General features: G+C 35.9%; 1 protein-coding gene across 13 annotated transcripts in view; it reads left to right on the plus strand.

Annotated features, from left to right (window-relative positions):
* LOC107997758 (lachesin) overlaps positions 1-26,394 on the plus strand; it is a 307,455-nt gene that overhangs the window by 164,719 nt on the left and 116,342 nt on the right. For all 13 annotated transcript variants that reach the window (XR_009828951.1, XR_009828952.1, XR_009828953.1 and 10 more), the window contains 2 exons: positions 1,484-1,642; positions 3,852-3,980. Coding sequence is in view for 10 of the 13 variants with exons in the window: in XM_062071865.1 (XP_061927849.1) it covers positions 1,484-1,642; positions 3,852-3,980 (288 nt within the window). In the remaining 3 variants the exon portion in view is untranslated. The remainder of the gene's footprint in view (positions 1-1,483; positions 1,643-3,851; positions 3,981-26,394) is intronic.

Raw genomic sequence — 26,394 nt, forward strand, 5'->3', positions numbered from 1 at the left:
AAATACCGGATATCGATTTGAAAGCAAATTAACGCATTTGTAAAATTCTTTCGCATCGCTCGCGAAAAGAAAGAAAGAAAAAAAGGGTAAAATGATGTTCAAAGGCACGAACAAACAATTACGAATTAAAAAGAGTGAAAAAAGAAAAACAAACCGACCCCTATGAAAACATTTAATCTGGTAACGTTGAACGAAAAACGTGATGAAACCGCCGTCAAAACTTTCCCAATCGTACGTTCTCGAGTCATCGTCAACCCTCGAGGCGACAAACCCCCTGTTCTCGAAAACATTTCTTCCTCGGTTGGAAAGGCCTCTTATCGTCGGTGATTACGACTTTTTAACGGAGATTTCCTCTCTCCTCGTCTTATCTGTCGCCCTTCTGTCTCTTTCTACCACCCTTTCGAACGTTCCCGTGGTTGTAACTGGATTCTAACCATCGTCTTCAAACTCCTTTGCAATCTCGTCGAATCGATCTTCTTTTTTTCCTTTCTTTCTCCTTTCCTTCTTTTTTTTCTTTTCTTTTCTTCTTCTTTTTCTTTTTCTTTCTTTCTTTCTTTTTTTTTCTCTCAAACTTTGAATTCGATTTGCATATGAAAGAATGGCATTCACGACTTCTTGCTCGAGGTTCTTGAGGTTTCTGGTCCGTTCTTTGAAACGTTCTCGACCTGGGTCCACTCGAACCAGAGCCTGTGTCATGCAAATTTTATTATTGTGACCGCTGTCGGATCTGACCAACGCCTCCACCTTTCGGAAAGGGAGGCTCTTTTTGCGAGATCGCGCAAACCGTTGATCGTGATTGAAGTGCCTCGTGAACAGGCATTCGACCGACGTTGCTCAAATACGCTTTCTGGTGGATGAAAGAGGGAATTTGATTTTTTAAAGGAGATTACAATCGATCGTGGAGAGGTGTCGCGCCAAGTATTTGAGCGAAGAGATCGGGGAGATTTTGATTAGATAATAAGAATTCAGAATATTTCTCATATCTGGTACAAGTAATATAAAATGTTGACTTAACATTATCGTTTTAAAAATTATTTTATATTATTTAATATTATACTTATTTTCATTTAATCAAACCGCGAAACTTACATAATCAACCCTCGATTATTTTTTTATTAACGTCGTTAGCAATCTGGATCCATCATCAAAGCTTTTAAAAATTCTATATTATTTCTCCGCAATATTTTTTAATAATTTTCATATTATAAATATTCCTATTTCCAAAGGAAATATATTAATTCGAGGATTCGATCGTAAAATTACTTCTCAGAAATAAAGAAACGTAAATATTCAAAAGAGAATATATTTCGTTTAAATTTTATATATTATTCATCGATGTGTACAACGAAAATTCGAGGATTCAGCCTTCCGAGAATTTTATCGTCGAATTGTCCATGTATTTCTCCTTGATATTGATACAAATCGTAGTAATGTTATTACTGTCGGGGACAAATATTACATGAAAACATGTTTTTGTTCGCAGTGCCTCCTAATATAGAGGACTACCAGACCTCGTCAGACGTCATTGTGCGAGAAGGCGCGAACGTGACGCTAACGTGCAAAGCGACAGGAAGCCCTAAACCGAGCATAAGTTGGAAAAGAGACGATGGCTCGATGATTTCAATTAACAAGACTTATTCCGGTGAGTAAATCGTTCCATTGTCGTCGAACAAATATTATTACGGTGTTACAACTTGGTATAGTAATAATAATATGTGCGGTATTATTATTGCAATGTTACAAATTGGCACGAAATTATAATTTAATATTGTTATAACGGGACAGTTGGCGTTGTATTTCGATTTTACAGTAGACACGATGATACTTCAACGTTAAATTGTTTTCGTTGTTTCGACGGTACTCCGCCAATGATTATTTTTTCGATATGTTATTCTTTCCTTTCGAGTGTTTTTCTCTTTTATTTTTATGGTACTGTTTTTACATTGCTCCCCTGTTACGTTTGAAATAACACACCGTAAATGGGGATTTTTAATTGGTGTAAATATGAGGTACCATGAATTAATGAATATTTTGTTGCGTTTTTTACGGTAATTATCACTCGTTGAAAGGAAAGTATTATACATACAAGTATATTTGTTAATAGTTAATTTTTATTTATGATTTGAAAAGTACACGGTTTATTTTTCATCGATATTAGGACACTCGGTTTTTCCTGATTTTCCAAAAAATTCCATAAGTTTGTTAAATCCCTGCTTCTTTTATCAACGAATAATTCTATGAATTGGCTGATTAATCGAGATTATGAATAACTCTTTTGCAATTTTTAGAAAAGTAGAATAATGGACCAAAAAAAAAAACTTGAAGACAATTTAATACAAATTTTGAGTATCATCGTTTCAAAATTCAAGCGACATCGATCTATGATTTCGATCTATGATTCTGCGAGCCTGCTGCGCGCGGCAATTAAAAATAATGATATTCGTCTGGCTTCTGTCCAAAGATCAAACGCGATGTCATCTCAAAAAACTGTGTTATACCGTAATCACAGGGAAGATCGTGTGCGAGTGGTTGCTCGCGAGAAGAAGAGCAGAGGAGAAGAAATAGGAAAAACGAAAGCTTGTTCGACGATAGTGCGTTTAATGGAAAAAAAAAAAAGGAAAAAGAAAAAAAAAAGAGCGAGAGAAAGGATATTCCTCATTAACGCGTCACGTAATTCCGAGGATACGAGGAAATGTCATGAATTCGATGTCGTTAACGATGAGAATTTTGCAACGCGTAATTACGTTGGATTTCGAAGAACGACACGAATTTTTACACGTATTTTTTTTCTTTTTCTTCTTTTTTTTTTTTTTTTTTTGTACATATTTTCATGGGTCAGAACGCGCATTAATTTATAAAGAGGGGGATAAATAAGGGGTGGCGATGAAAGTTAAAATAGGCGCTCGAGGTTTTGATTTCGCGGAGATTGACGTGTTTCTCGAGAGAGGGAGAGGATAGTGGTTGGATGATTCTTGCTTTTTGGAGAGATTAAACATTTAATTCTAGTTCTGAGGCCAGGAATCATTAAACACGTGACGGGTAGAGTTACGGGCGCATATTGAATATGCGTGACAAGTTTGAAGATGGAAAAGGGAATTTGTAATTAACGTGTCCGCCAAGTGATAAACCAAATCTGTATCTGCGAACGAGGTTAAATTATGAATATAACATTGTAGAGAGGATTGGTAAACTCTGATTAAGAAATTTTACGTGGCTCGTGCATTTCAGAAAATACAGGATCCGGATTTTAATTTAACGACGTGTCGTGAAAATAAATTGTGTGATGGGTTACATTATGAGAATCGGTGAATAATTTTCGTAAAGTACTTGTCAAATTTATATATTCCGTATTTTAATTCTCTACTTTTAATATTTAATTTATCGATGCAAATATCGTGATCCAAATAAATGAATTAGCTCGATCGAAAAATAAATCGATAAAGTTCTTCCATCGAAGATCTCGAAGGTTTTTTAAAATTTTTAATATCGAGTCGATTGGTTTAAAAATATACGTTTTTGAGAATCAACCATATATATAGTACACGAAAAATTTCGAAATATTGTGGAATTAACAAAGGCACCGCGAACTCGTTGAATTTTCTCTAATAAAACGAACTTATACGGAGACAAATTCATTTCGTATTTTTTTCACGATCTTCCTTCCATTCCTCTGCTCGTTGGCTTGTCAATTAATTAAAATTAGCGAGGCGATTTCGAGGCTTTTAGAGTTCGTCGAGTGGTTATTTCACGACAGAAGGAGAATAAAAAAATGGGGAAGAGGGGGGGAGAAAAAGAAAAAAGGAAGAAAGGAATTGTCTGTTACGTTATAAAATGTCGCTTATCATTTTCAGTGATGGAATGGGAAGGCGAGATGCTGGAAATCACACGTATCTCGAGACTGGACATGGGCGTTTATTTATGCATCGCGACAAATGGCGTCCCTCCTACTGTTAGCAAGCAGATCAGAGTCTCGGTTGATTGTGAGTAGATTTTTCACTCTCGTTTGTAAATCGATAAATTTGTTGTTACAATTCTGATTCGAAAGAGTGACGTGGTTTCATTAAAATTCACTTGATTTAGCGATAAAAAAACGTAACAACACTCTTTCCTATCTTTAAAAAATACCAGTTTATTATTACAACCGATAGAAGATGAAATATGAAATATTTTTATCAGTTTTGAATGAAAATTTTAATAAATTCAAAATTAAAAATCGTAACAACATTTTTTTTTTCGATATACAATATTTTATATTTTAAAAATATTTGAAGCATGCCATGAAACATTAGAAAAATCATAATGAAAAATATATGGAAAATTCCATATATTGAAAATTTTTTTTAGAAAAATCCAAAATATTAACCAATCAAATACCAAAAACCGAACGAAAATTTAATCAATCGCGTATTCATCTTCGATTCAATATTATTCGCTAATTAATAACAAAAAAAATATCATTGAATCTTCCATATTTCTAAATTTGATAGAATTTTTAAAAAGTTATAAGCACGTGGTATATAAGCGTCTTCTCTCATCTGTCTGAACTTCGTGAGCGCGAAACACAAGGTGGAAAGATGACTCTAAGGGGTTGAAGAACATACAATTTAATAATAGAGAAAGGTGTCCGACGACAAAGCGGCTCTTTGCCGCCTTCTCTCGCTCCCTTTCTATCGTCGGAAGAGCAAAGTGGCGAGAGTTTAAGCGAGAGGCAAGGGATGGGAAATGGGACGATGCTTGATTCGCGCGAAAGAGTGAAAGCGAATGGCATCGAGGGTGGAGAGTAACATAAAAGTAAGCTTGGGTGAACCACGACACATTATTATTCGTATACTTTGTTCTAAATATCGATCTTTGATGCATCTTTTCTCGAACTTTTCGTGCCGTTTTTTCCCCCTTTTCACTGTTTTGCCTTAAAACGTCAGTGCATGTATTTTTGGAAAAAGGGATTGAATTTTGAATGTTCGAATTTATGGTGTTAGCGTTAGATTGATACTCGTTAAAATTAATGTTTGTTTAAGGGATTTAAGGGAACTTTTCGAGAGAATGAAAATTTTTGAGAATCGGAATAGTGTTTGTAAAAAAGAATCTATGATATTGCGTTCGATGGTCCATTAAAGATTGAAGAAACAAAATACGTTTTATTAAATAAATTTATATAATAATTAGATTCTTTTTACATACAAAAAAAAGACATTGAAAACAATTAAAGTCGCATGATAATAAAATTTCAAGTAGTACATCTAAAGTAGTATATCCCTCTTCCTTAAATTTTCATTACTCTCACCATTCACTCTTCCCCATTACACGACACAAATTAATAATCACTCCACGATCCCTGTAATTATCAATCATTAAAAAAAAATCCTCTCTCGCATCGTGCTTAAAATTTCAATATCCGCACGTGATGCTCCTCCATTAATCCTTTCCCTTTAATATCACATGCATTCTCGCCCCCTCGCAAGAAATTCGCTTGTGAAAAAAGCAGGCCGCGTCCAAATCGTCCAAATAAATTTAAACACAACAGGAGGAGGACCATCTTCCCCGTTATACGTATAAAACCGTGCGGTGTGTTAAAAAGCGCGGATGAAATGAAAAAGTCGACAGAATGCGAGCCATCGACGGTAAGAAAACCGAGGCACGTGTTACTCGCGCGTTTCTGGAACAGGAGTACGAAAACCAAGGAGTTATCCCTTTAGTTAAAGCGAGGCTAATTAATTTAGCGGCGCCGTAAAGAAGCGTCGAATTGCGATTCAGGGGTCAGAGAGGAGTGTTCCAGAAGGGAGGGAGGGAGGGTTGAAAAGAGGGTGATGTTTTTGCCCCCCACGGTCTCTCGGCGGATGCGCGCCAAGGATTATCCTTTTAGGCGTCCTTTAATTCCATTTGTAGCCCGCTGCTCCCGGCCAAAGGCTTTTGTCAACGAGCATTACCTCGCTCCCTTTGAAGTGAAATTGCGATCGAGTAATGTAATAGTTCTGTCCGCGATATGCATTAACCGGTGTGAGCCCGGAATTGAAGACGGGGGCGCGGAAGGAAAATATGATTTTCCGCGTGAGACTTGGCGAGGACGAGGCTCTTACCTAGGCGCGAGGGGAGGGTTTCGATACTTGAAGAGTTTCTTCGTAGATTTGCTGTATTTGAAGAGGGGATTATGTGATGGAACGAGGTAGTTATATTTGAAATTGGGATTAGTGTCATTAGGAGATTTTGTTTAAGAAAAGGGATTGAAGTGATTGTAATTGTCATGTTAGATTAAATCATTTTGTGGAATTGATTTCATGAGTTCTTTTTCGTATTTTGTTTAAAAATTATTATATTTCATTTGGTGTAATGTATGATTGAAATGGATAAAGTATAAAGCTAAAAACGAGAGTTTCTTCGTAGATTTGATGTGTTTAAGTTTGTCTATTTGAAGAGAGGATTTTTTGATTTGATTTTTGAAATAGGGTGTTACGAAATTGGGATTAGTGTTATTAGGAGATTTTGTTTAGGAAAAGTCATAGCAGTTGTGTAATTTGATGGATTCTTTTTCGTATTTTGTTGAAAAATTATTGTATTTCATTTGGTATAATGTATGATGATAGATAAAGTATGAAAAGTACGAACACGTTTTATTAGGTTTTGTAAGAGAGAAGATTAATTAAACGAGGGGACAGATTATATCCATTTTCATCATCCGGATGACATTATAAGTTTACGAGCTGAAAAACTACCCTTTCCCTGTATCCAATGGCCATCGTTGCCTGATACTATTATTATACATCTTCCCACACATATTACAATTTTCCTTACAATCTTTTTCTAGAAATCGATAACGTGTCGATAACGAGCAATTAATTGTACTGATTTTACATCGTAGAGAATGATTAAAAAAATTTGTAGTTTATTATTCTATGTTAGAAATCGTACCCTCGTACCCTCTTCAATCGTGCTTTAGCTCTTCGCGTTTGACAAATGCATTTGACACGATTGTATTCGGTTTCAGAAGTCTTATGCAGACGCAATTGAGTCGTCTCAATTGTCAAAGGAACTAGTTGTTTAAGTTAAATGGAAGTGGGAATGGTTAATTCGCCGCAGAGTTTGCGCGTGTCGCGTGCCACTGTATTTACCCCTTCGCTTTCGTATTGTGTGTACGTATGTATGGGTGTATGTGTGTATGTATGTAGTTGTTTTAGATAGCTTTAGGAAATTGAGTGACTTAGAATTTGGGTTAGTTAACAGCGTCAAGTGGAATAGTTCGTTGTTACGTTAACGTAATATAAAAAGAAATTTTCAAATATATGTTCCTCGAATTAAATTAAATTTAAATACAAATTGGATCAAATTGAATTTTTCCATGTAAGTCGTCATCTTCTTCACAATTTCATTAATATCTCGATCTTGATATACATAAAAATTATAATATGTTGCATTCGTTGTAATAAAATACTCCAAGAAAGTATTATTTAAAATTCAATGATAAAATTTAGCTCGACAAAAACGTGTTAATAAAAAAAAGTCTGTAGCATTTATATACCACGCGATTAAGCCTGCTTATAAAAACCAAGTTGATTGATCAAGTCTCTCTATCTCTCTCTCTCTTTACTATATATCACACAACGTCAAATTACACACGCACACTGTACACGTTCAACCTTGGAACAACTACAATAGCAGACGTCAAACACGCACTACAAATCGGATACCATGGATTGAAAATCGCGAAATTCCTCTGTGAATTGGCAATTCCCTCATCGACTCCGCTACCAAATCCCCGATATACCAAACAAGTTTCGCCAAACGAGCTTAACGAACACCTCTCCAACACCTTCCACTGTTTCCAGATTTCAGAGGGGCGATAACGAGATATATGTCACACAATTTTCCCTCCTTCCCCCCACAGTGCCCCTCCCCTCCTTCATCAGCCGTTTCACTTTAATCAATCTTTTACAAACGTGCCCCATTTATTCTTTCGAACTGTGTCCATTCATTTAAAGAAAAAAAAAAAAACGCGTATCATATAACGTATCAAAGCAGCTACGGTGGCATTCTGCAAAGCATCCGTTATCGATCGAGCGTAATCCACGAAACAAGGTGGCAGAAAGATGGGGAGAGATAAGGGTGGAGAGAGAAAAAGAGAGAGAGAGGTAGTGAAAAATGGAAGGAAACGGGCGGAAGCTAGCAGAGGTCCGGTAACTCGGCGTTTTTTAATTTGGACACGGACACACCACGGTTAATGGCCGTTGCGCTTGGAAATCTGTCGACACGGCCATATTTCGAGAACGAAACGGGACCGAATCTGTTGGGAAAATGAGCCCAGCTCTTCGGACTAGTGATGGGATCAAGTTCGACAAGCGCACTTGTAAATCCAAATTAAATCCAATGGATTCATTTCGTGGAATATTGGAGTATAAGGAATGTTGAGGATTGAGAATTATAATGATTCATTTTAATAGATAGAAAGTGGAATTGTATTATGTATTTCGCAAGTTAGGTATCATTGAAATAGGGGACTGGAGAATGTATATAAGAATGTAAGGATTAAGAAAATTATTCTTTTATTAAATATTAGCTTCCACGTTTCTTAAAATAATTTGTACACGATTTATATTATTCTAATGGTTCATTCTTGATCTTGAGGCTGATTTCAGAATACAAGAAATACAAGAAATTAAATTCAAATTTGAACGAAGAATTTCTAACAAGATACTCAAAGTACTTCGATAGTACTTATACTTTTTTTCAAGATTTACAAAAGATTTTCGAATCTCGTCTCATCGTTCAGATATATCTTCATATTTGTGATATACTTAATCCCATCACTACCCATCCCCATACCTCTACCCCTCTTGTCTCGTTCACCAAAAGTCTTTTAATCATTTATACGAAGGCCACGAAATGTTTCGTACGCTTTGTCGGGTTTTTAACTCTTTCTCGATTGAATCTTTCTCTCGATCCATTGTTGCGGTTAATTGGCGTTGAATATGGATGTACGTAAGGTTTTGTCGGACTTGCGAGTTGCAGCAGCAGGGGGTGGTTCGGGGATGAATATGCGAAAACGAGGTGGTTGGCTGGTTTTGATCGTTGGCAAACAGGATTTTATTTCGTTGCCATAGTTTCGTTTCTCAGGTATATCGTTACGATTTTGTTTACAATTTGAGTTTGGTCGGGGATTGGAATTTTTTGTTGCGATTTTACGCGTTTGTTGGATGCACAACATCCTCGTGTATTATATCCTCGAGAACGAAAAGAAATATTTTGAAAGATCAAAAGAATTCATTGGTTAAAAATTGGTTTATTTTAAAAATTACGTTTAATTATAAAAATTTCGAAAGAAGAATACGTGTTAGGGGGATGTTTCTTCTTTTATTCGAGGTCTAAATATAATTAGAATGATTTTGAGGATCTTCTTATGGAAAGTCGTATTATTCCTCATTGCTTAAAATTTTAGTTAAATTTTTCTTCGTAATTCCCTTAGATTTAATCTTTCTTTATTTTTTTGTTCTCTGTGAATCATACCGAGGGAAAACAAATCTTTAACGTATTTTATAGTTCTGCAGGAAAAAGCTTTCAGTCTTTAAAAAGATTAGCTTATTTAATGATGAGAATTATGTGTTATTAGTATGTTGTTAATGTAAAAGATTTAGAATCGTATAAAGATACATCGCATTAAAATAATCGTATTATTTTTGTATATTTTTAAAATGACGGGATAATATGATTTACATAAAAAGTGTGTATATTTTTATAAAATTATTAATGAATATTACTCGATGAATATGCATTGTCAGATGTTGTTGAGAAGAGCGTGGTTCTGAAAAGAACTGTTGAATTTTATTTTTATTCTCTAATATTTTTCTAACTTTAATAAAAAAAGAAAAAACGATATAATCTGTCCCTCTTGCGTGGACCAACATTCGTATATCATCACGCACATATGTACGAATATATAGGTAAAGGAACAGAAAATATTCCAATGGAAAGCGCACGGAAATTTCGCTAAAATGTTTCTTTTCCTCTGTATAATATTTCGTTTCGTAAAAATCCAAAATTATTGGAATTATAAATCATAAAAACATAGTCTTTCAAAATTTACACGTGATAATAATTTCGAGAAATCAAAACCATAATCTTTCTCGGTATCTCTCTAAAATTTTAATTCACAAACTCGTCTTCGATTCATGAGCATATTTTTGGCACCTTTCGCGAGCGATCCAACTAATCACGTTCGTTCAATTATTTTCAAAATTCTAAAAAAAAAAATTCTTACGAGAATCTCTCCGTCACCCAATCGAATATCTAAAAGTCTCCTCAGCAAGGATAAAAAAAAATCCCTTGGAAGGGATTCATGAATGAAATTTCGCTCGGCACATTAACGATAATCCAGGGTTAATCTGTACTCATCGACTTGCGAGTATCGAGGTCGAAGGTAACGAAACTGCAAGACACCGCGGTGAATGCAGAGGGGTTGAGAATCGAGGGGGAGGGGTTGAAGTTGTAGCGTAGTCACGTATAAGCAGTGACTCAGCCACCACTCCCTCTCTCTCTCTCTCTCTCTCTCTCCTCTCGTTCTCGCCGTGGCTCCAGTGGCAATCTGTTATTAAAATCAGCAACGAGAAAAATCCGTGCCGTATCTATGCGGGACGAGGCGCATACCGACAGACGTGTTGTGGCAAAAATTAAGCCACCTGCTAACTCGGAAACAAAATTACCACGAGTTGTGTGAGGAAGGGTTGCGCGAGCCGCGATGTGGTTCCAGGATAGGATTTTCGGTCAGCTTTAGAGCAAATTTGACCATGTTCTTTATGCCCGATTTTATGCCAGTTTAGGGAACGAGTTTTTATTATTATTGTTATTATTATTTATTTAACAAATAGGGGGTATGGTTAGATTCTGTCTCCGCAGAAATATCTGTTTAAAGAAGAAGGCGTTTTACATTGTTTAGGTTGTATGAGTATAAATTTCATTTTACGTTGATTAAAATAAAAAAAAAGTTCTTTTGGAAACTATAAAAGTGACTTACTGATCCTATTTCCGAATTAGTTATTAATCAGTAAAGATCGAAATTCTTCGAAATCCGATCCGTTCTGAACACCAAATTCTCGAATATTTTTCGAATCTCGCACACTTCCATGCGATCATTTAGCTAATATTAAGAATCTTTTAGAAATTGGAAGAAATCGATTCAGATGGAACATGGTTGTTCAAATTGTTGTTCGATACTGGAATAAAATTTTAAAATCGGTTTCACGCGATAATATGACAATTTCCCCTAAAAAATATTGGATATTTCATTCGCGAAATACATTCAGTTCTTCCAAATTAGAAACGAAAAAAACCAAATATTATTTTCGCATTTTCTTCTTCTTCTTTTTTCGATTCGATTCGCAATTAATCCCTGAACTAAATGAAAAGTTCTCAAGATCAGAGTCCACTTGTCAACATCGATTGCGCATTTCGAAGCGCTCTTGGAAAACGGTCAAATACCGGTATTTCGTGGTCATCGTGAAGTGACATCGATGACGCAACTGGATCAAAAATCTTTTTCATTTTGTTTCCCCTTTCTCTCTTCTTTCCTCTTTCTCTCCCCCTCCAACTACCAATCCTCCCTCTTCTGTTCTTCTACGCCGCAGCGCGGATTGACATTTTGATTTAAGCGATGCCACCTTGGAATATTCATTTTCCCGTAGAGCGGCCGTGCTTATCGTGTTTGCCGATTGTAATTTAATTGTCCGGCAGCGAGGAAATTGGAAATCTGTTCGCGAACGCGTATCGCCGATATTACAGAATTTGCCGTTTGAATCCATCGATTTCAATTTATCCGGGGCAAAGCCCCGAAATCATCCGTTCCTAGAACCAACGAAAATGCGATTTCGCGGCGGGGCGCTAATCTACCGAGCGGATTCCCGATCAATCGTCACATCCGCGGCATACCTTGGATCAGATTTGGAAAATTTTCACGATTCTTTCCGATCCAAGGACGTCATCCCCCATTTTATAAACCGCTTTGAATCGCTTCACGGCTACGGTTTTGAAAAGCCGTTTTAAAGGCTATTTAACTGGGACGCCGAGATTTAAGTGGGATTCGATATCCGCTCGAACGTGACGATGTACAGCGATTCTTAAACTGTGTTATCCGGATCTTGTAGGATTCGAGGATTCGAGGATTTCGAGATTGGGAAATAGTTTTTTTCGTCCCCGAGAATATTAACTAATTCTGTGCATCACGGCGAAATCAATGAAATTAAGTTAGCCGAGTCGTTAATAATATTTTTGATTTTATCATTTAACCTTCTTCTGTTTCCTATAAAACGGTAATAAAAAAGTTGTGTTGGGATAAGTTTGGAAGGATTCGCATTGTCATTACATTAAGGAGAGTAACTGTTTAGATCAAGACTGATGTATGGGAGTGCACTTGGATCGGATGGAAGGTGTCACGTGTTACAGAGTATCATAATGCATCGTAAAATTGTAAAATGATAGTACGAATGATAGAACGTAGCGGATAGAACGGTGTACGAGAGAATTGAATTTCGAAATGATGCATATCTTCCGCATGTTGAATTAATAATAATAATAATAATAATAACAGTAAATTTTGCCTTTTCTCTTTTATAAAAAAATTTCACGAAACGATTAAACGAAATTACAAACTAATAAATCCCGAAAACTCGTTAATTAAGAAAAGAGAAAAAAGGGAGAAGGAAAAAAAATGGACTCGTAACTCCAATATCCTAGCTGCAAGTTAATTAAACCCTCACATCTCTCCATTGAACCAAAACGAGCACGCGCAAGATCTCGGCCACGCGGAATCCGCTTTGCGCATGCAAATCATAATTCGCGAGACGAGTTTCCTCAAAGTCGCTCAAAAGATCCCATTATTCGATCAAGCGGCGCAGAAGACGAATACCAAAAAAAAAAAAAAAAATTAAAAAATAAAGGAGAAATAGATCTAAGGTGCATAGAGGGAGAGGGGTAAGGTTCGCTAAAAAATTTCAATCAGTTCCGCCACTGCGAAAAGAGAACCTCCCCCGAAGCTACCACCGGAAACCTTTTAGAACTGTGAAAAGAAGCACAATAATGATCGGATTTTCCATCGATATCGATCTCACGACCGTGTTTCCACGCCTGTCGCGAGCACCTTGCCCGCCTACCCTACCAGCTCCCCTAGAAGAAAGATTGCCACTGAGACTGCAAGACGGTAGGAGGGTGTCTATTGCGAGCGGAGGGCCTTATCGGCTACGAGTTGGCGTTTATTTAAATTTAAAACTGGAAGATCGATCCGGAGCCATCGACTATACTCCTCCCTTTCCCTCTAGATCCTTTTCCTCTAATTCCTGGCTCTTGTCGATAGTCTCCAAGCCCGCCACGTCCCTCGAAAAACTCATTAACTCGTGTCTCTCTCTTTCTCTTTCTCTGTGATTCTTCATCCCTCCTTGTACAGTGTATTCGAGGAAACGACGACGCGATACACGGATTTTAACGGATTCGTGATTCTAGGTTCCTTGGGTCGGCGAGCCCCTCGAGTTCTTCTCTCGTTTTCGAGGAGATAGGGAGATTGTGGGTGAATTAATGTGGAAGAAAGAGTGTTGTTTGTTTTTGTTGCATAGGCGAAGCGATTGTCGAGTTTTCGGTATTGTAATTCGGTTTTCTTTTATGTAACTTATAAATATTTTTATGTGATAATAATTTGCAATATGTATCGGTAAGATAAATTCGTGAATATCATTATGATATTAAGAATTAGACGTGTTGCGGATTATTCTTTTGATATGGTACATGTAGAAGCTAAATGTTTTCGTGTCAATCGATAATCTTACTTCCATGCTCTATAACTTTTTCGTTAAACTCACACGTTGAACTTGGAGCAGGACCAACATTCAAATCTGAAATACAAATGCCAACATTGTTGACCGAAGACAAGTTTCGCAAAGAAAAGCTTAGCATCCTTTCCTGTTCATGAATATGCATTTGGGGCGATGTAATGGTTGGTTTTGATAAAACAACATGTGTTCAGATGTAAAAGAGATGAGGATGTGTCTACGTGATGTATAAGAGGTATTCGTACTTTTCATCGTTTGAATCGCATCATCATTTTTTCCTTTTTTTTCTTTTCCTCTCTTTCTCTCATTTTGTTTGGAACTCAAACGAGTTTGCAATTAAAAGGAAAGGACTTTCATTCTTTTTTTTTTTTTTTCTTTTTTTAACGATGAATTTCCTTTTCGAAACAGAGAAACACTCTTTTTGAGTGTTTGTAGCTGCGACACGTGATTAAATAACACAACGAAACATAATTTTATCGTGTAGATGAATACGGGATTTTAGAAGTGCGAATTCAGTGAAGTAAATATTGTTATAATATTATTGTATTTAATTACATTAATGGTAATTTATCGAATAATGTAATTATTAGAAATTAGATAGATGTATAAAAGCATTTACTAATTAATTCTAATCACATGGAATAGGATAATTGACGTACTTGATTCATTTGTATAGCTTCATTATATTAAATTCATTCTAATATACATTGTATTAAATCGTTAATGAAGCTATTTGCCGATACGTGGGTTTGTAAATTATAATTTTAGTAAAATTTCGAAAGAAGATGTTTTTTTATCTGTTAATTTATTATTATGAAAATTTCGAAGAACAATATTTTATGAAAATCGTGTTTAAATGAACTTCTAATTTATTTTTGTAAAATAACGTGAATCGTTACATCAATTGCAATAATAAAAATTGCAATATTTAGAAAAAAGTGTTCAAAAGAAATAGAATTTCTTAATTTAACATATTTTTTTAAAACTTGAGGTAGTTTTAATTTAGCAATATTACTTAGCAGGTTTTATCGTTTACTTAATATTCAATCACTATTTCGAATAATCTTACTTTGTTGATAAAAAATCACAAATAATCAAGAATTTATCATAAAATTTGTTCTTCGATTCAAACGAACTAATTTTAAAACAAGAAGAATTCGTCGAACAACGCGATGCCCAATTTCCAATTATTTTTTTCGAATCAAATAGCAAAGATTTGGAACGAGTTTATCCTCAAAAATTTTCCACGCAATGTACACGTATTTCTTCCCTTCGTTTCTTATTCGACGAATCTACCACCCCTCCCCGTGCACTTGAATCGCGCAACCCCTAAACGAAGCGCAATACGCGATTGTTACCCCTCCTTCCTCGAATTTTCCTAATTAATTCACGCCGCCTGCGTGGATATGGAACGGTCGTTAAGTTTAATCGCGAGAATTATTCAGCTTCCGGAGCGGCGTTCATTCGCGATAAACGTAAGAGAGCAAAGAAAGACGTTCTATCCTTAATCCACCGTATCCGCGGAACAGTAGTATCCTTGCAGGCGAAATTTAGTCGACGCGAGGAAATGAGGAGGGGTGATTAAATAATAGAGGAGGGAGGAAAGTGAAAAAAGGGAGAGAGAGAGAGAAAGGAGAAGGGAAAGAAGAGGAATAAAAGAGAGAGGGAAAATGAGAAAAGAACGACTCTTACTTGGGCATCTGGTGAAATATTTTATTAACAAAGCTACGGTATACAGTTGCGCGTATATATTCGAGAAAACACGGGGGTAAAGTATATTACTGGTTGAAGGAAACTGTGCTCTTGCGTACAGGGAGGAACTATCGGTTGTTATTAGTTATTTAGATCATCCAGTTTCGATGTTTTAAATTAGCGTCGAATCGACTCGTTCTTTTTGTTCAATAATTCTCGGTATAAAGCAAGACAGATGAACTCTCGTTGAGGTTTTTCAGTAGTAGTGTTTAGTGAGACACGTGGAAATAGGGGATGATTGCTTGGTAAAAACTGAAAATATTTTTAATAGGATAAAACTTGCGTTGATAGTTTTGAAATTATTGCTTTGATATAATCGATATATAAATAGTTATATATGAATAAATAATAAATAAATAAATCAACGATATTAATTGAAACTTTCTTGAAATCTGATACGTATTCTCTGATTCGATTTTATTTATTATTTTTCAAAAAACCAATCTGACAAAAATTATAAAAGTAGCTTCTTCCAATAACAAAATTATCGATGTAATGTGTGATATAGTACATTCAATAATTTCAAAGCATTTCGATCTTCTTAATTGATTAAAATTCGTTCGTTATTATCGTAATCTCAAATAAGAATAAAGTCATCAGTGATTCATCTTCTCCTCTTTCTTGAAACAAATATAAAAAAAGAAATCAATCATGATAAAATTAGAGACTTTGAGAATATTATATTCGTCCAAGAAGAAACAATATAATTTCACGAAATAATTTTCAAGTATCTAAATAAACGTGTCGAAATCTGGGCTGGTTATACGTCGAGTGGGGGAAGGAGAAGTTTTATAAACGAATGTCGCGCGATACAATGAAATATTGGCGCTCTTCCGCCCCTTCTTCGCCGCGAAACGTGTTTACACGGTGTCTGCGCCAGTTGAGAATTATTTTTGCGCTGGAAACACGCCTCTGCGAGGTTTGCTGTGTTGGCCTGTTTGTTCTCCTTTTTTTTTTCTTTTTTTTTTATTTTAAGGAACCGAGTGTCCTACTTTCGCAGTGTTTAATGCGAATGTATCGCCTGTTTGCGACCAAAGAATCGATCTTTTGATATTATTCGGTCCTTATTGAATTATTTTAGTATTTGTTGGATTTGAGTGCAGAGTCATCTTGAGATTTTTTATTATTATGATACAAATATATTTCATTGATATATTATGAAATGTATATTCTCAAATATGTGTCACATATTTTAGGAATTCATAATAATATTCTAATAATTTTTTTTTTTAAATAGGTATTCAAGAATCTCTTAAATATTTACGATTGATACTTCAATCAAGCCACCTTTCATACACAAATTTCTGAATAATTAATATTCTTCCACTATTAAGAAACTCTGTCTCATCCCATCAAACTTCTCACCAACGAAAAGATTAAAAAAACGAACAGTTATGATCGGGTATACCACTTTCGATAAGAAGCCACGTTCAACCAGCCACATTTTCCACCCGTCGCGCATCCGAACGAGCAAACGAAAAGCTTGGAATAACGCTTGAGAAACGGGGCAAAGAGGAACGAAAGGGGGCCTCGAGCGAGCCATTAAATCGGCAACAGGCGACAATGAAAACCAGCTCAGACATTTAACCCTGAAAAGCAACGGGGACCGACGTGCCACGATTTCGCGGCAATGTTTTTTCTTTCTCTCTTTCTCTTTTCTTTCTTTCTTTTTTTCTTTCTTTTTTTTTGATCTCCAGTCCCCCGTTGTTTCGTTGAAAACGCGCGCGCGGCAACAACCGCATTCTGTTGTGGCCCGTTCCCGTTCCACGCCACGGAAAAGAGGGGGTTGGGAACTGGAACGAGGGAGGCAGCAGGGTGATTTGCCAGGGAGAAAAAGCTTTTGTTTCCTCTTTTTAAATACGGCTCGTCCGACGACGCGTATGAATTCCGAGAGGCGTTGAATTTTTACGGCTTTGCACGCCGCAAATTAGTTCGTAGCCTGTGCACGCGGCCTCCTTCTCATTGTTGCTTCCCTATTATTGTCGTTGTTTCTTTGATACCCGGGGCGGGAGAAACGTAATGGAATAACGATGCCTTTGAACACGTGGAAGAATTTTCATCGTTTTTCCTCTTTACGTTGCGCGACAGAGAGAGAGAGAGAGGAATGGAAGTTGCGTGAAACGCGTGAAATGTAATATTTTTTTCTGTTTTTTTCTTTCTCTCTTTCTTTTTTTTTGGATTTTGTTTTGCGAATATTTCGGTGAAGTTGTGGTTAGAGGATGATGATAGAGGTTTGGAAAGAATATGGATGGACGATAATTAATTATCGTTTGAGATTTATTTCTCTTCATCTTTTTTTTTTTTTTTTTAGAGAGAGTGAAAAGAGTCTCAAAAGCATCTTCTTTGATTTAATTTGATTTAATATATCTTGGGAAGAAATTTATAATTGACTTATCGTAAATTTTAAATCGTAAAGTTTACGACAAGTTTAAGTAAAAGTTTTATAAATTCTTGAGTGTACAGGGTGATGGGGAGAAAAATGGCGCGTAATTTTCATACCTCCGCACTTTTTTGTCATCCATTAAATATATTAAAGTTGTTAAGCTCGAGAATTACCTATAACTTAACACCTTTGTTATCACTGTTATTATTACAAACAGAATACTTGTCGCTAAAGTAATTGCGCGAAATTATTCAACTATATAAGAAAAGATTTATCTCCTTGTATACGAAATTATATTAATGCTATTTATATTTCGTTTAAAATTTTAACACAATAATAAATATACTTTCTAAATGTAACACAGGGAGGGTAAATTAATTTCAAGGTAGGAATTGAAGATTTGATCAATATTGGTCTTGAATAGTTCAAATTAAATGTTATTACCATAATTATATTTACCTCTAAAAATTTATTTTGTGCGAAATTTAGGAAGGGGAATAGTTTGTCAGAAAATTTTTCGCTCCCGTTTTTTTTTTATCGGTCCATTGTTTATATTGAAAGGGTGAAAATAGCCTTCAAACTTGACATTATTGAAATCATGCTTTTTTCGAAACATTCTCTTTTTCGAAACTAGAGGACAGTTTTTTTTTTAACTACACGCTTTAACAATGAAGAATTCGATCGAAAAACGAAAACGGAGACTATCTATTTGTTTAATTTTTTTTTTAAGCCTCGATTCGCGTCATTGTTGACTTAATTTCAAATATTTAAAAATCAAAAATGAAAAATATTACAATAACTTGAATAAAATATTTACAAACAAATTCTCCAACATTTCAACGCGAGACAGATGAAGATTTCTATCACTTTTAATGCCGCTGCGAGAATTCCATCGAACTGTTTCAACCAATTATTCACAGTTAGAATGGAAATTTCAGCTTTTTATCGTAATAAAGATAAGAGTGACACTTGTCAAAGGTAAATTTACGCGGGAGGAGAAATATGCCCCATCTTCGGGGGTTACTGTAACTGGAGGAAAAGTGAGAGTTGGTCCGATATCCGGTCGCGGTAGGGGAAAAGTTGGCGCGCTCGGAATTTGAATATAAATCGAAAACCCGATCGCGATCAATCTCTTCTTCTTTTTTTTTTTTTTTTTTTTATATATATTCCTCGATTTTCGGGAAGGGAATATCTGCTGGTGCCATCAGCTTTGACCTCCATATTAATTAATCTCTCCCGTTCTGACGAGATAAATCATTTGTTTAAAGAATGAAAAAAGAATGAAGAGGGCACGAACTCGAACCTTTCTAAAAATTTTAAATAATTTTTTTAGAACGTTTAGAAGAAGGTTTTCGCACGTTTATGAGTGGGATAAATAAATTCTCCTATCATAATCACTCACATTTTTATCCAAATATAATTATCCGATTATATAAATCAACAAGAGACTGCGATCGGATGTAATTGTAAGAGGAAAGTTCGAAATAATTGGACTAATAATAATATAAAATACGATAAGAGTTGAAATTAATATCAGGGAAAAATTATGAATCCGCTGTATCATTTAACGATAATATTTCCTAAAAGTCAGAAGCTGTGTCGCGTATCCGACTGAGATAGCCACTCGGCCGATCGATAATTTCTATCCACTTTTTTTCTCTTATTACGTTAAACTTTTATCAGGAAAAATTCAGATCCTAATTAGAACAGAATTTCTCCTCTATCCTTAACGACGATCCTGGTATCACGTGAACCGGAACGGGATTCCAGCGTATCCGATCAGAAATGAAGTTTCAAGTCCTTGGCCGGACTTTCGATAATTCCCCAACTATAACAATCTCGAATGGAAAGGATATATATATATATATATATTCGATTCTATCGTAAAACAACAGCGGCCGGTTTATCAACGTTGGCTTGTTAACCATGCGGGGATGATAATTCGTCCAATTTACCGCGTGAATGCCCCAACTAATTGAGTCGTTTAATCCTCCAATAGATTCCTTACCCTAAGCCTAATATTCCAAACGATTTCGCCCACGTAATAGTTGGCCTACGTAATACGTTTATCGTTGGACATCGTCGGACGATTCTCGATGAGAAAGAATTGAATAATTGTGTCCGCGACTTGGATAGAATTATTTTTGGAAATTGGGTGGGAAAGAATTTTATTAGCTTTATCAAGAATTTTCGTTGAATACGATTTGAATGATTAATTTTATCCCGAAGGATGTCTCGATGACTGGAATATCGATGGAGGACACGATTTTATGTTATATTTTTAAAATCTGTGCCAGGATAATTGACTCGAAATAATCTAATCTCGAAACAGAGAAGCAACATTCGAAGAATTTTATTTTTATTTATTCGATTGAAGTCTCAAAAATATATCGTACGTATTATTATTATTTAGAATTATTTTTTGGGGTAATCAAATCAATATATGCTTCGACTTCATCAAAATTTTCGATATTATCGAATGTTTAATAAAAATTATGATCATCAATTCACTTTTCATTTCGATGTACTGATTCTATACAAATTTATATCTCGAGAAAAAATTATTAGAAATTCAAGTATTTATCCATCATCTTTTATACAAAAATTCCTTTCTCATCGTGCTTCGAGAAAAAGAATTTTTATGAAGAAATTCAGCTAGAAAGATCATGTAACGCCATCGTTTAAATATTCCATTAACCAAAGCCAAAAAAAAAAAAAAAGAAACATAACGAGAAATTCGACGATTTGAATCATCATGGACACAAAGTACCGAGCGGTATCTTCCAGTTGGCCAAGCAACGGCCCCATAAAAGCGCGGAATCCAGACAGCTTTCTCGCGGCTCCCCCTGGCAAATGCACTATCTCATCCCTGCAGTCGCGGCGAGGCTTTCCACGAGGCTTTGTACGTGTGTGTCGCGCGAGGATCTGCGCGGAATAAATAAAGGAATAAATAAAAATGAGTAGACACGTGTCCCACAAATCACTCGGCGGCGCGCTGACGAGACCCGCGGGACACCAAGGCGGAAACGCGCGCGCTCGAGGATCGCCGCGCGGAGAGATGGGATTATTCAACGCGTGTTTCAGCTTTGCATCCCTTTCCTCGCTTTTCCTTGTGCGAAATATTCTTATTCTGCCCGGGGTAGCTTTTTTTTTTCGTTGATCGATCTGTTTGGGGTGGAGATTCTTTTAAGAATGATGATATTTGGAATATCTTGACGACGTGTTGTCTTTTGAATCTTGATCGTATATGCATTTATATTTTTAATGGAGTAAGAAACATTGGCCTCTTAATTATTGAAGAGATGGGATTAAATTTGAGAAATATTTCTAAGGATTGCAATTCTGTTTGGATCTTCTAATATGGACATATTTAATTACAATATATTAACGGATTGATAACATCTTGTTGAAAGAAGAAGATCGTGTCTCTAAAATTGTTAAAAAAGGAAAACGTAACACGCGTTATTAGAACGGAACAGAGATTGAATTCATGTAATATTACGAAACACGGTGAGATTCGCAAGAACAAGCTTCACCGAGTAATGAGAAATGAGTGAACTTTTCCATCTTCCGGCTACATCCACTGGCAACACCACCACCTTTCTCGTCACCAAACAAGTATGATTTTTGAAATTATTATTTCACGCGTGTTCTCGGCTTACCGCGTGTTCATCTCACCATCTACTTCTCGTCACCCTTGCTATTTTACATCAGAGACGCGAAAATTTTTCGTGTTTCCCGCGCTACACTTGTTCCACACGCGTATCTCGTCTACATTTCAACGTAATTAATCAGAAGGAGTGATTATTATAAACAATGGCAACGGTGTTATTCAATTACGTTAGGTGAATTTTTATTTCTTAATACGTGTGCAATTAGAATTACGTGAAATGAGAAATTGAGAAAAGTATTTTTAAAAGTTGTATATTAGAATTTCGTGTGATTATTTTTAATGTTGTTTATTTTATGTAACATTGGCGATTTATTAACGTTATTGTCTTGGCAATTGCCAATGTTTGATTATTTGACAAATATAGTATATAGATCAATATACGATTAGACGCGTGAATATGGTGGCCAGATTAAATATCTTGTTTGCTCTCGGTTAACAAAGTTATTTCGACATATTAATTAATTATAAAAACAAATCAATCGATACAGAAATTTTTATTCTTTCGAATGAAATGTAATTCCTGTGAAATGTTCGTTCAGGTTTAAAATTTCCTTAATTAGTCCAACGAAGAAAATAATATCAATTAAAATACATTCATTGTCCACGGTGCTGTAATTAAAGCAAGAAAGAAAAAGGAGGGGAGGGAAACAGGAAAGGAGATATTTACTTTTTTATCGAGCGTCTGTTAGCTGGTTCATCAATAAAATAATTTAGCAGATCTGTTTTTATAATAAGAAATAGAGTTAATCGTGTTAAAAGATACTTTTATTAAAAAAAAAATTAAGGAAGGAAGGAAGAATTACGTGTTTCATTTAATCAGAAATTCATCTCAAAACCCAAAAACGATTAAGAATACTTTTAGACATAAAAAAACAAAATTTAAGAAGATGCATTCATCTCTCCTATTTTTACCTCTCTCTTCGCACGATATATATATATTTACATCAAATTTCTCCTCTTCAATTTTGGCGAAAAGAGCCATAATCTCCATAAGTAGCGCAATTCGATAAATCTCTATACGTTCACAGCCGCTTTCCTCCTCAACGGTATAAACAAACATTGGGATTCGTATTTCTTTCCTGAAAATATTTGCGCGCTCGCGCCAGGCACAAAAATATGCAAAGAATTCTCCTCGAGGAGATACACGTTCGAGATCCAAACCTCTCCCTCTTTCCTCTTCATGGCCCACGTAGTGACCCACGAACAGGTTCAGGATTATTCCGTGTACATTCTGTCCTCCTCTTCATCCACTATTTTCCGTGGCCGTTTTCCCTCTTCTCTTCCATCCTCCAAGTTGCTTCGTACGCATGCGACAGACGTGTGGGTTGACGTATTGCTCATGCATGGCTATAGCATAGGCTAGTATGGTTGCAACTGGGTCACGAGCCGCCCATAACAATCCGCTTGCGTACACTTGCGATCATTGCGAACTTTCGCTCGTCCCTAATCCATCGATTTCTTATTTGTCGAGATAAATTTTAGGTACAAATATCTAGGATTTTTGTTTCGAATTGATTAGAAAGATCTTTAAATTATCGAAGATAATAGTCTTTAGACGTGATATCAAATTATTTTTCTTGAAGAATTTTGTATAGAAAAAGGATATTGAATGTAATGGGATAGAATGTTGTTTAAATTTTGAAGGATTTTAAAGTATAATAGGGTATTTTATAATTATACTATTAGGATATATATGATTGTCTGAACTGTATAGTAAAATTGTAGCAGAAAGTTATTAATAAAGGAAGATTGTAAATTCGTATTCTACAAAATTGCAATTAGGAAGAAAATATTAATGGTACTTTATATAATATGTAGAATAATTTAGGAATATACGTTTATTAATCTTGAGCAGAATGCAGGTAAACGTTCTGTTAATTGAATTTTTGTATTTGTTTAATTATTAATTATCCGTATAATTCTAATATTAACGGAGACGGTAATTTATTTTCGGCACGACTTGTATTTATGCGCTATCCTGCCGTGAGCTTCAGGTATGAATGAATAAATTGTGACCTGGTGCAATTACACGCAACGAGGAAACATATATCGCGCAACTCGTTATTCGAGAATGAATTTTGAAGGTGTATCAGAATTGCAAACACTCGTGCACCAACTTCGACTTATGGAAGCATGAAAATGGAAATTTCATTTTTAAGGAGAGCAATGAAACCAAAATTGCCATGCTTTGATTATTTATATTCGATTCTTTCCCATTAAATTGTAATTTTCTAAAGTGTTGTACTTTCGATATGACCATTTATATCGCGTGATTTTTTAAATATTCACATTATAATCAATAGAATAATCCAAAATATTATTATTTAACTCCTTAAAATTTTGGAAAAGAATCCTGACATCTTCAAAAATCCCGTAATTCTCGATTCGTGGTAATTTTTGCTGTATTCTTTCCAAGCTTTATCGTCGATTACACGTACACCTTTTGTTGATGAATGGCAAAGTGTCGAGAAAAGAAACGGGGACGAAATTTCGAGCGCGCTCGAATTCTTCAGTGGCTGTGCTCCAAGCGGACAAATCGCTGTTGAAGATAAAGGGAACGGTGTTATCGCGTCATTTGAAACTGTTCGAAGGAAATTTCGGCTCAACAGAAATGAAAAGCGATCCCCGATTTCCATTTGCATCGTCGTTTTATATCCCTGATCGTACATTTCTCGCGCGAATGGAACGAAAAACGTTTCGTAATTGGACACTGCGTGCCAATGTTGCGCGGCTTGTCCAGGGATGAGGGAGAAAACGCAGTATCGAAACGAGTCCAGTTTTCGAATCGTTAAACTGTAAGATTCGATCGTTTTTGAGGCTTTGAAACGCGAGATTGGCAATTCCCTATTCAAACGACTTTATTCGTAACATCAAATAGGAAGAAAATAAATAAATTTAAAAAGTTGAGGAATTTAAGGACCAAAATCGAAGTTTAAACAAAGTCTACTCTGTGTCAAAAATATTTCTGTGTCCAACACATTATTAAATATTCACGGTGAATAGAATAAAGAATATAAGCGATGCTTTATCGTAACTGATTTGACGTAATTTATTCGAATATGCGATTCCTGAATTGTTGGAATGGGCAGTGTAACAACGTATCAGGTATGGAACGTAGAATGTAATTACATTTCCCACAGGCAAATCCCGATGGATTAACCGATAGAGTAAAACATTCTGCTGGCCTGATTTCTGTGTTAAAATTTCCAGGATCGATTGAAAACAGTGCATTAAGTGCTTCTCTCATTGTTAAGATAAACTGATAAAAGAATAAATTCTTCTTGAGTTATTTAACTCCTACGCAGCCTCCGTAAAATGGCCAAATCTCTTTCAGTACGAAAGAGATTCGAATTATTATTCCTGCAATCGTATATCTCTCACCATTCTAATTACCACCATATCGTCTCACTAAATATATCCCCGTTTTTATTCGCTACAATCATACAGAAATTAGAATAACTCTCATTGATTCGAGTAAAAAAAGCTCAAAGCTTCAAACTCCACCCAATCGAATGCGATTAATTCCTAAACCAAATTCTTCTTTCATCATCCTTCCAACAATTACCTTAATTACCAATAATTCCCCGACCGTAAAATTTACATCGAACTGTGTATACGCGAACCAGAAGGCTTTCTGACCAGAGGAGGACAATCGCGCTCGAACGTGTCCCCTCTTGCCCTTTATGGACGAAGTGTAACGCGCTGTAATTGCGTATGGAGTAGACACACGGCGTGACGTATCGCTGGAGGGTGTATTGTCGCAATGTTACGGTGTATCGCCGCCGGCCAGCCTACAATAATCATGTCATAACGCAATCCACGCGTGCTTCCCGCGTGCTGCACGCGAGGCTTGCAATTATCACCGGGCGCCGAGGACTCGTTATAGCCTTTAACGTGATGTGCATCGGCTTCCAATGGGCGCACGCATAAAGTGGTGCAATTGCATCAACGAGGGCCGCGCATCCTTGCCCTGGCCAAGTGTCACAGCCACAGGGGGCGGCTTTCGAGGGTGTAATGCGGGCCATTCTAAATTTCTCGATTGTCACCGGTTTGCCTGTTCCTGGTTTATAGAGGGCCGTGATAAGTAAGATCTCTTGGATATGGAACGCGAATCGTGGGGATGTTGGGGTAGAGGGGATTCATTTATTTCGAATTTTCAAAGAAATCAATTGTTCAATTGAATGGATATATATATATATAGGGGAGGAAAAGAGTGTAGATGATCGGTAAAACGATGGTTTGATGTTTTGGATATTGTTTGGGATTGGAATTGTTCGAATTGAGAAATTGGATGTGGAAAAAAAATGAGAAGGGTGATTCGATAGATGGATAAGTAGATGGAAAGTAAGTTTTTCTTGAATTGTAATTATGATACTCGGTAAAATATTTCTGAAATATAACGTAATAATTTATTAAACGCAGAGTATTAAATATGCGGTGTAATAATACGAGACAATTAACAAGATCGAAAAATCGGATAATAAATTTTTGAGAAAAAGTGGAAAACATTGACAAATGTTCCCATCCAACGCGGTTCGCGATGTAAAAATGCATAAACCCGCCTCTCCGCCCATTAAAATGGCCATGTAACGCGAATAACGTATCGTTCTTCTTTTACAATGCTACGAATTGCACATGGATTGCAGTATAAAATTGGTTATAATATAAAGCGTGTCGAGTAACCGTGTCACGTATGTTCAACATTCTTCAAGAAGAAAAATGAACCGTCCGTTCCTTTTGACTAGCTTTCCCGACAGGATTTCTAAATTACATTCACAAGAGTACCA

This window comes from Apis cerana, linkage group LG2 (genome assembly GCF_029169275.1).
Source record: "Apis cerana isolate GH-2021 linkage group LG2, AcerK_1.0, whole genome shotgun sequence".
NCBI classification, from domain to species: domain Eukaryota; kingdom Metazoa; phylum Arthropoda; class Insecta; order Hymenoptera; family Apidae; genus Apis; species Apis cerana.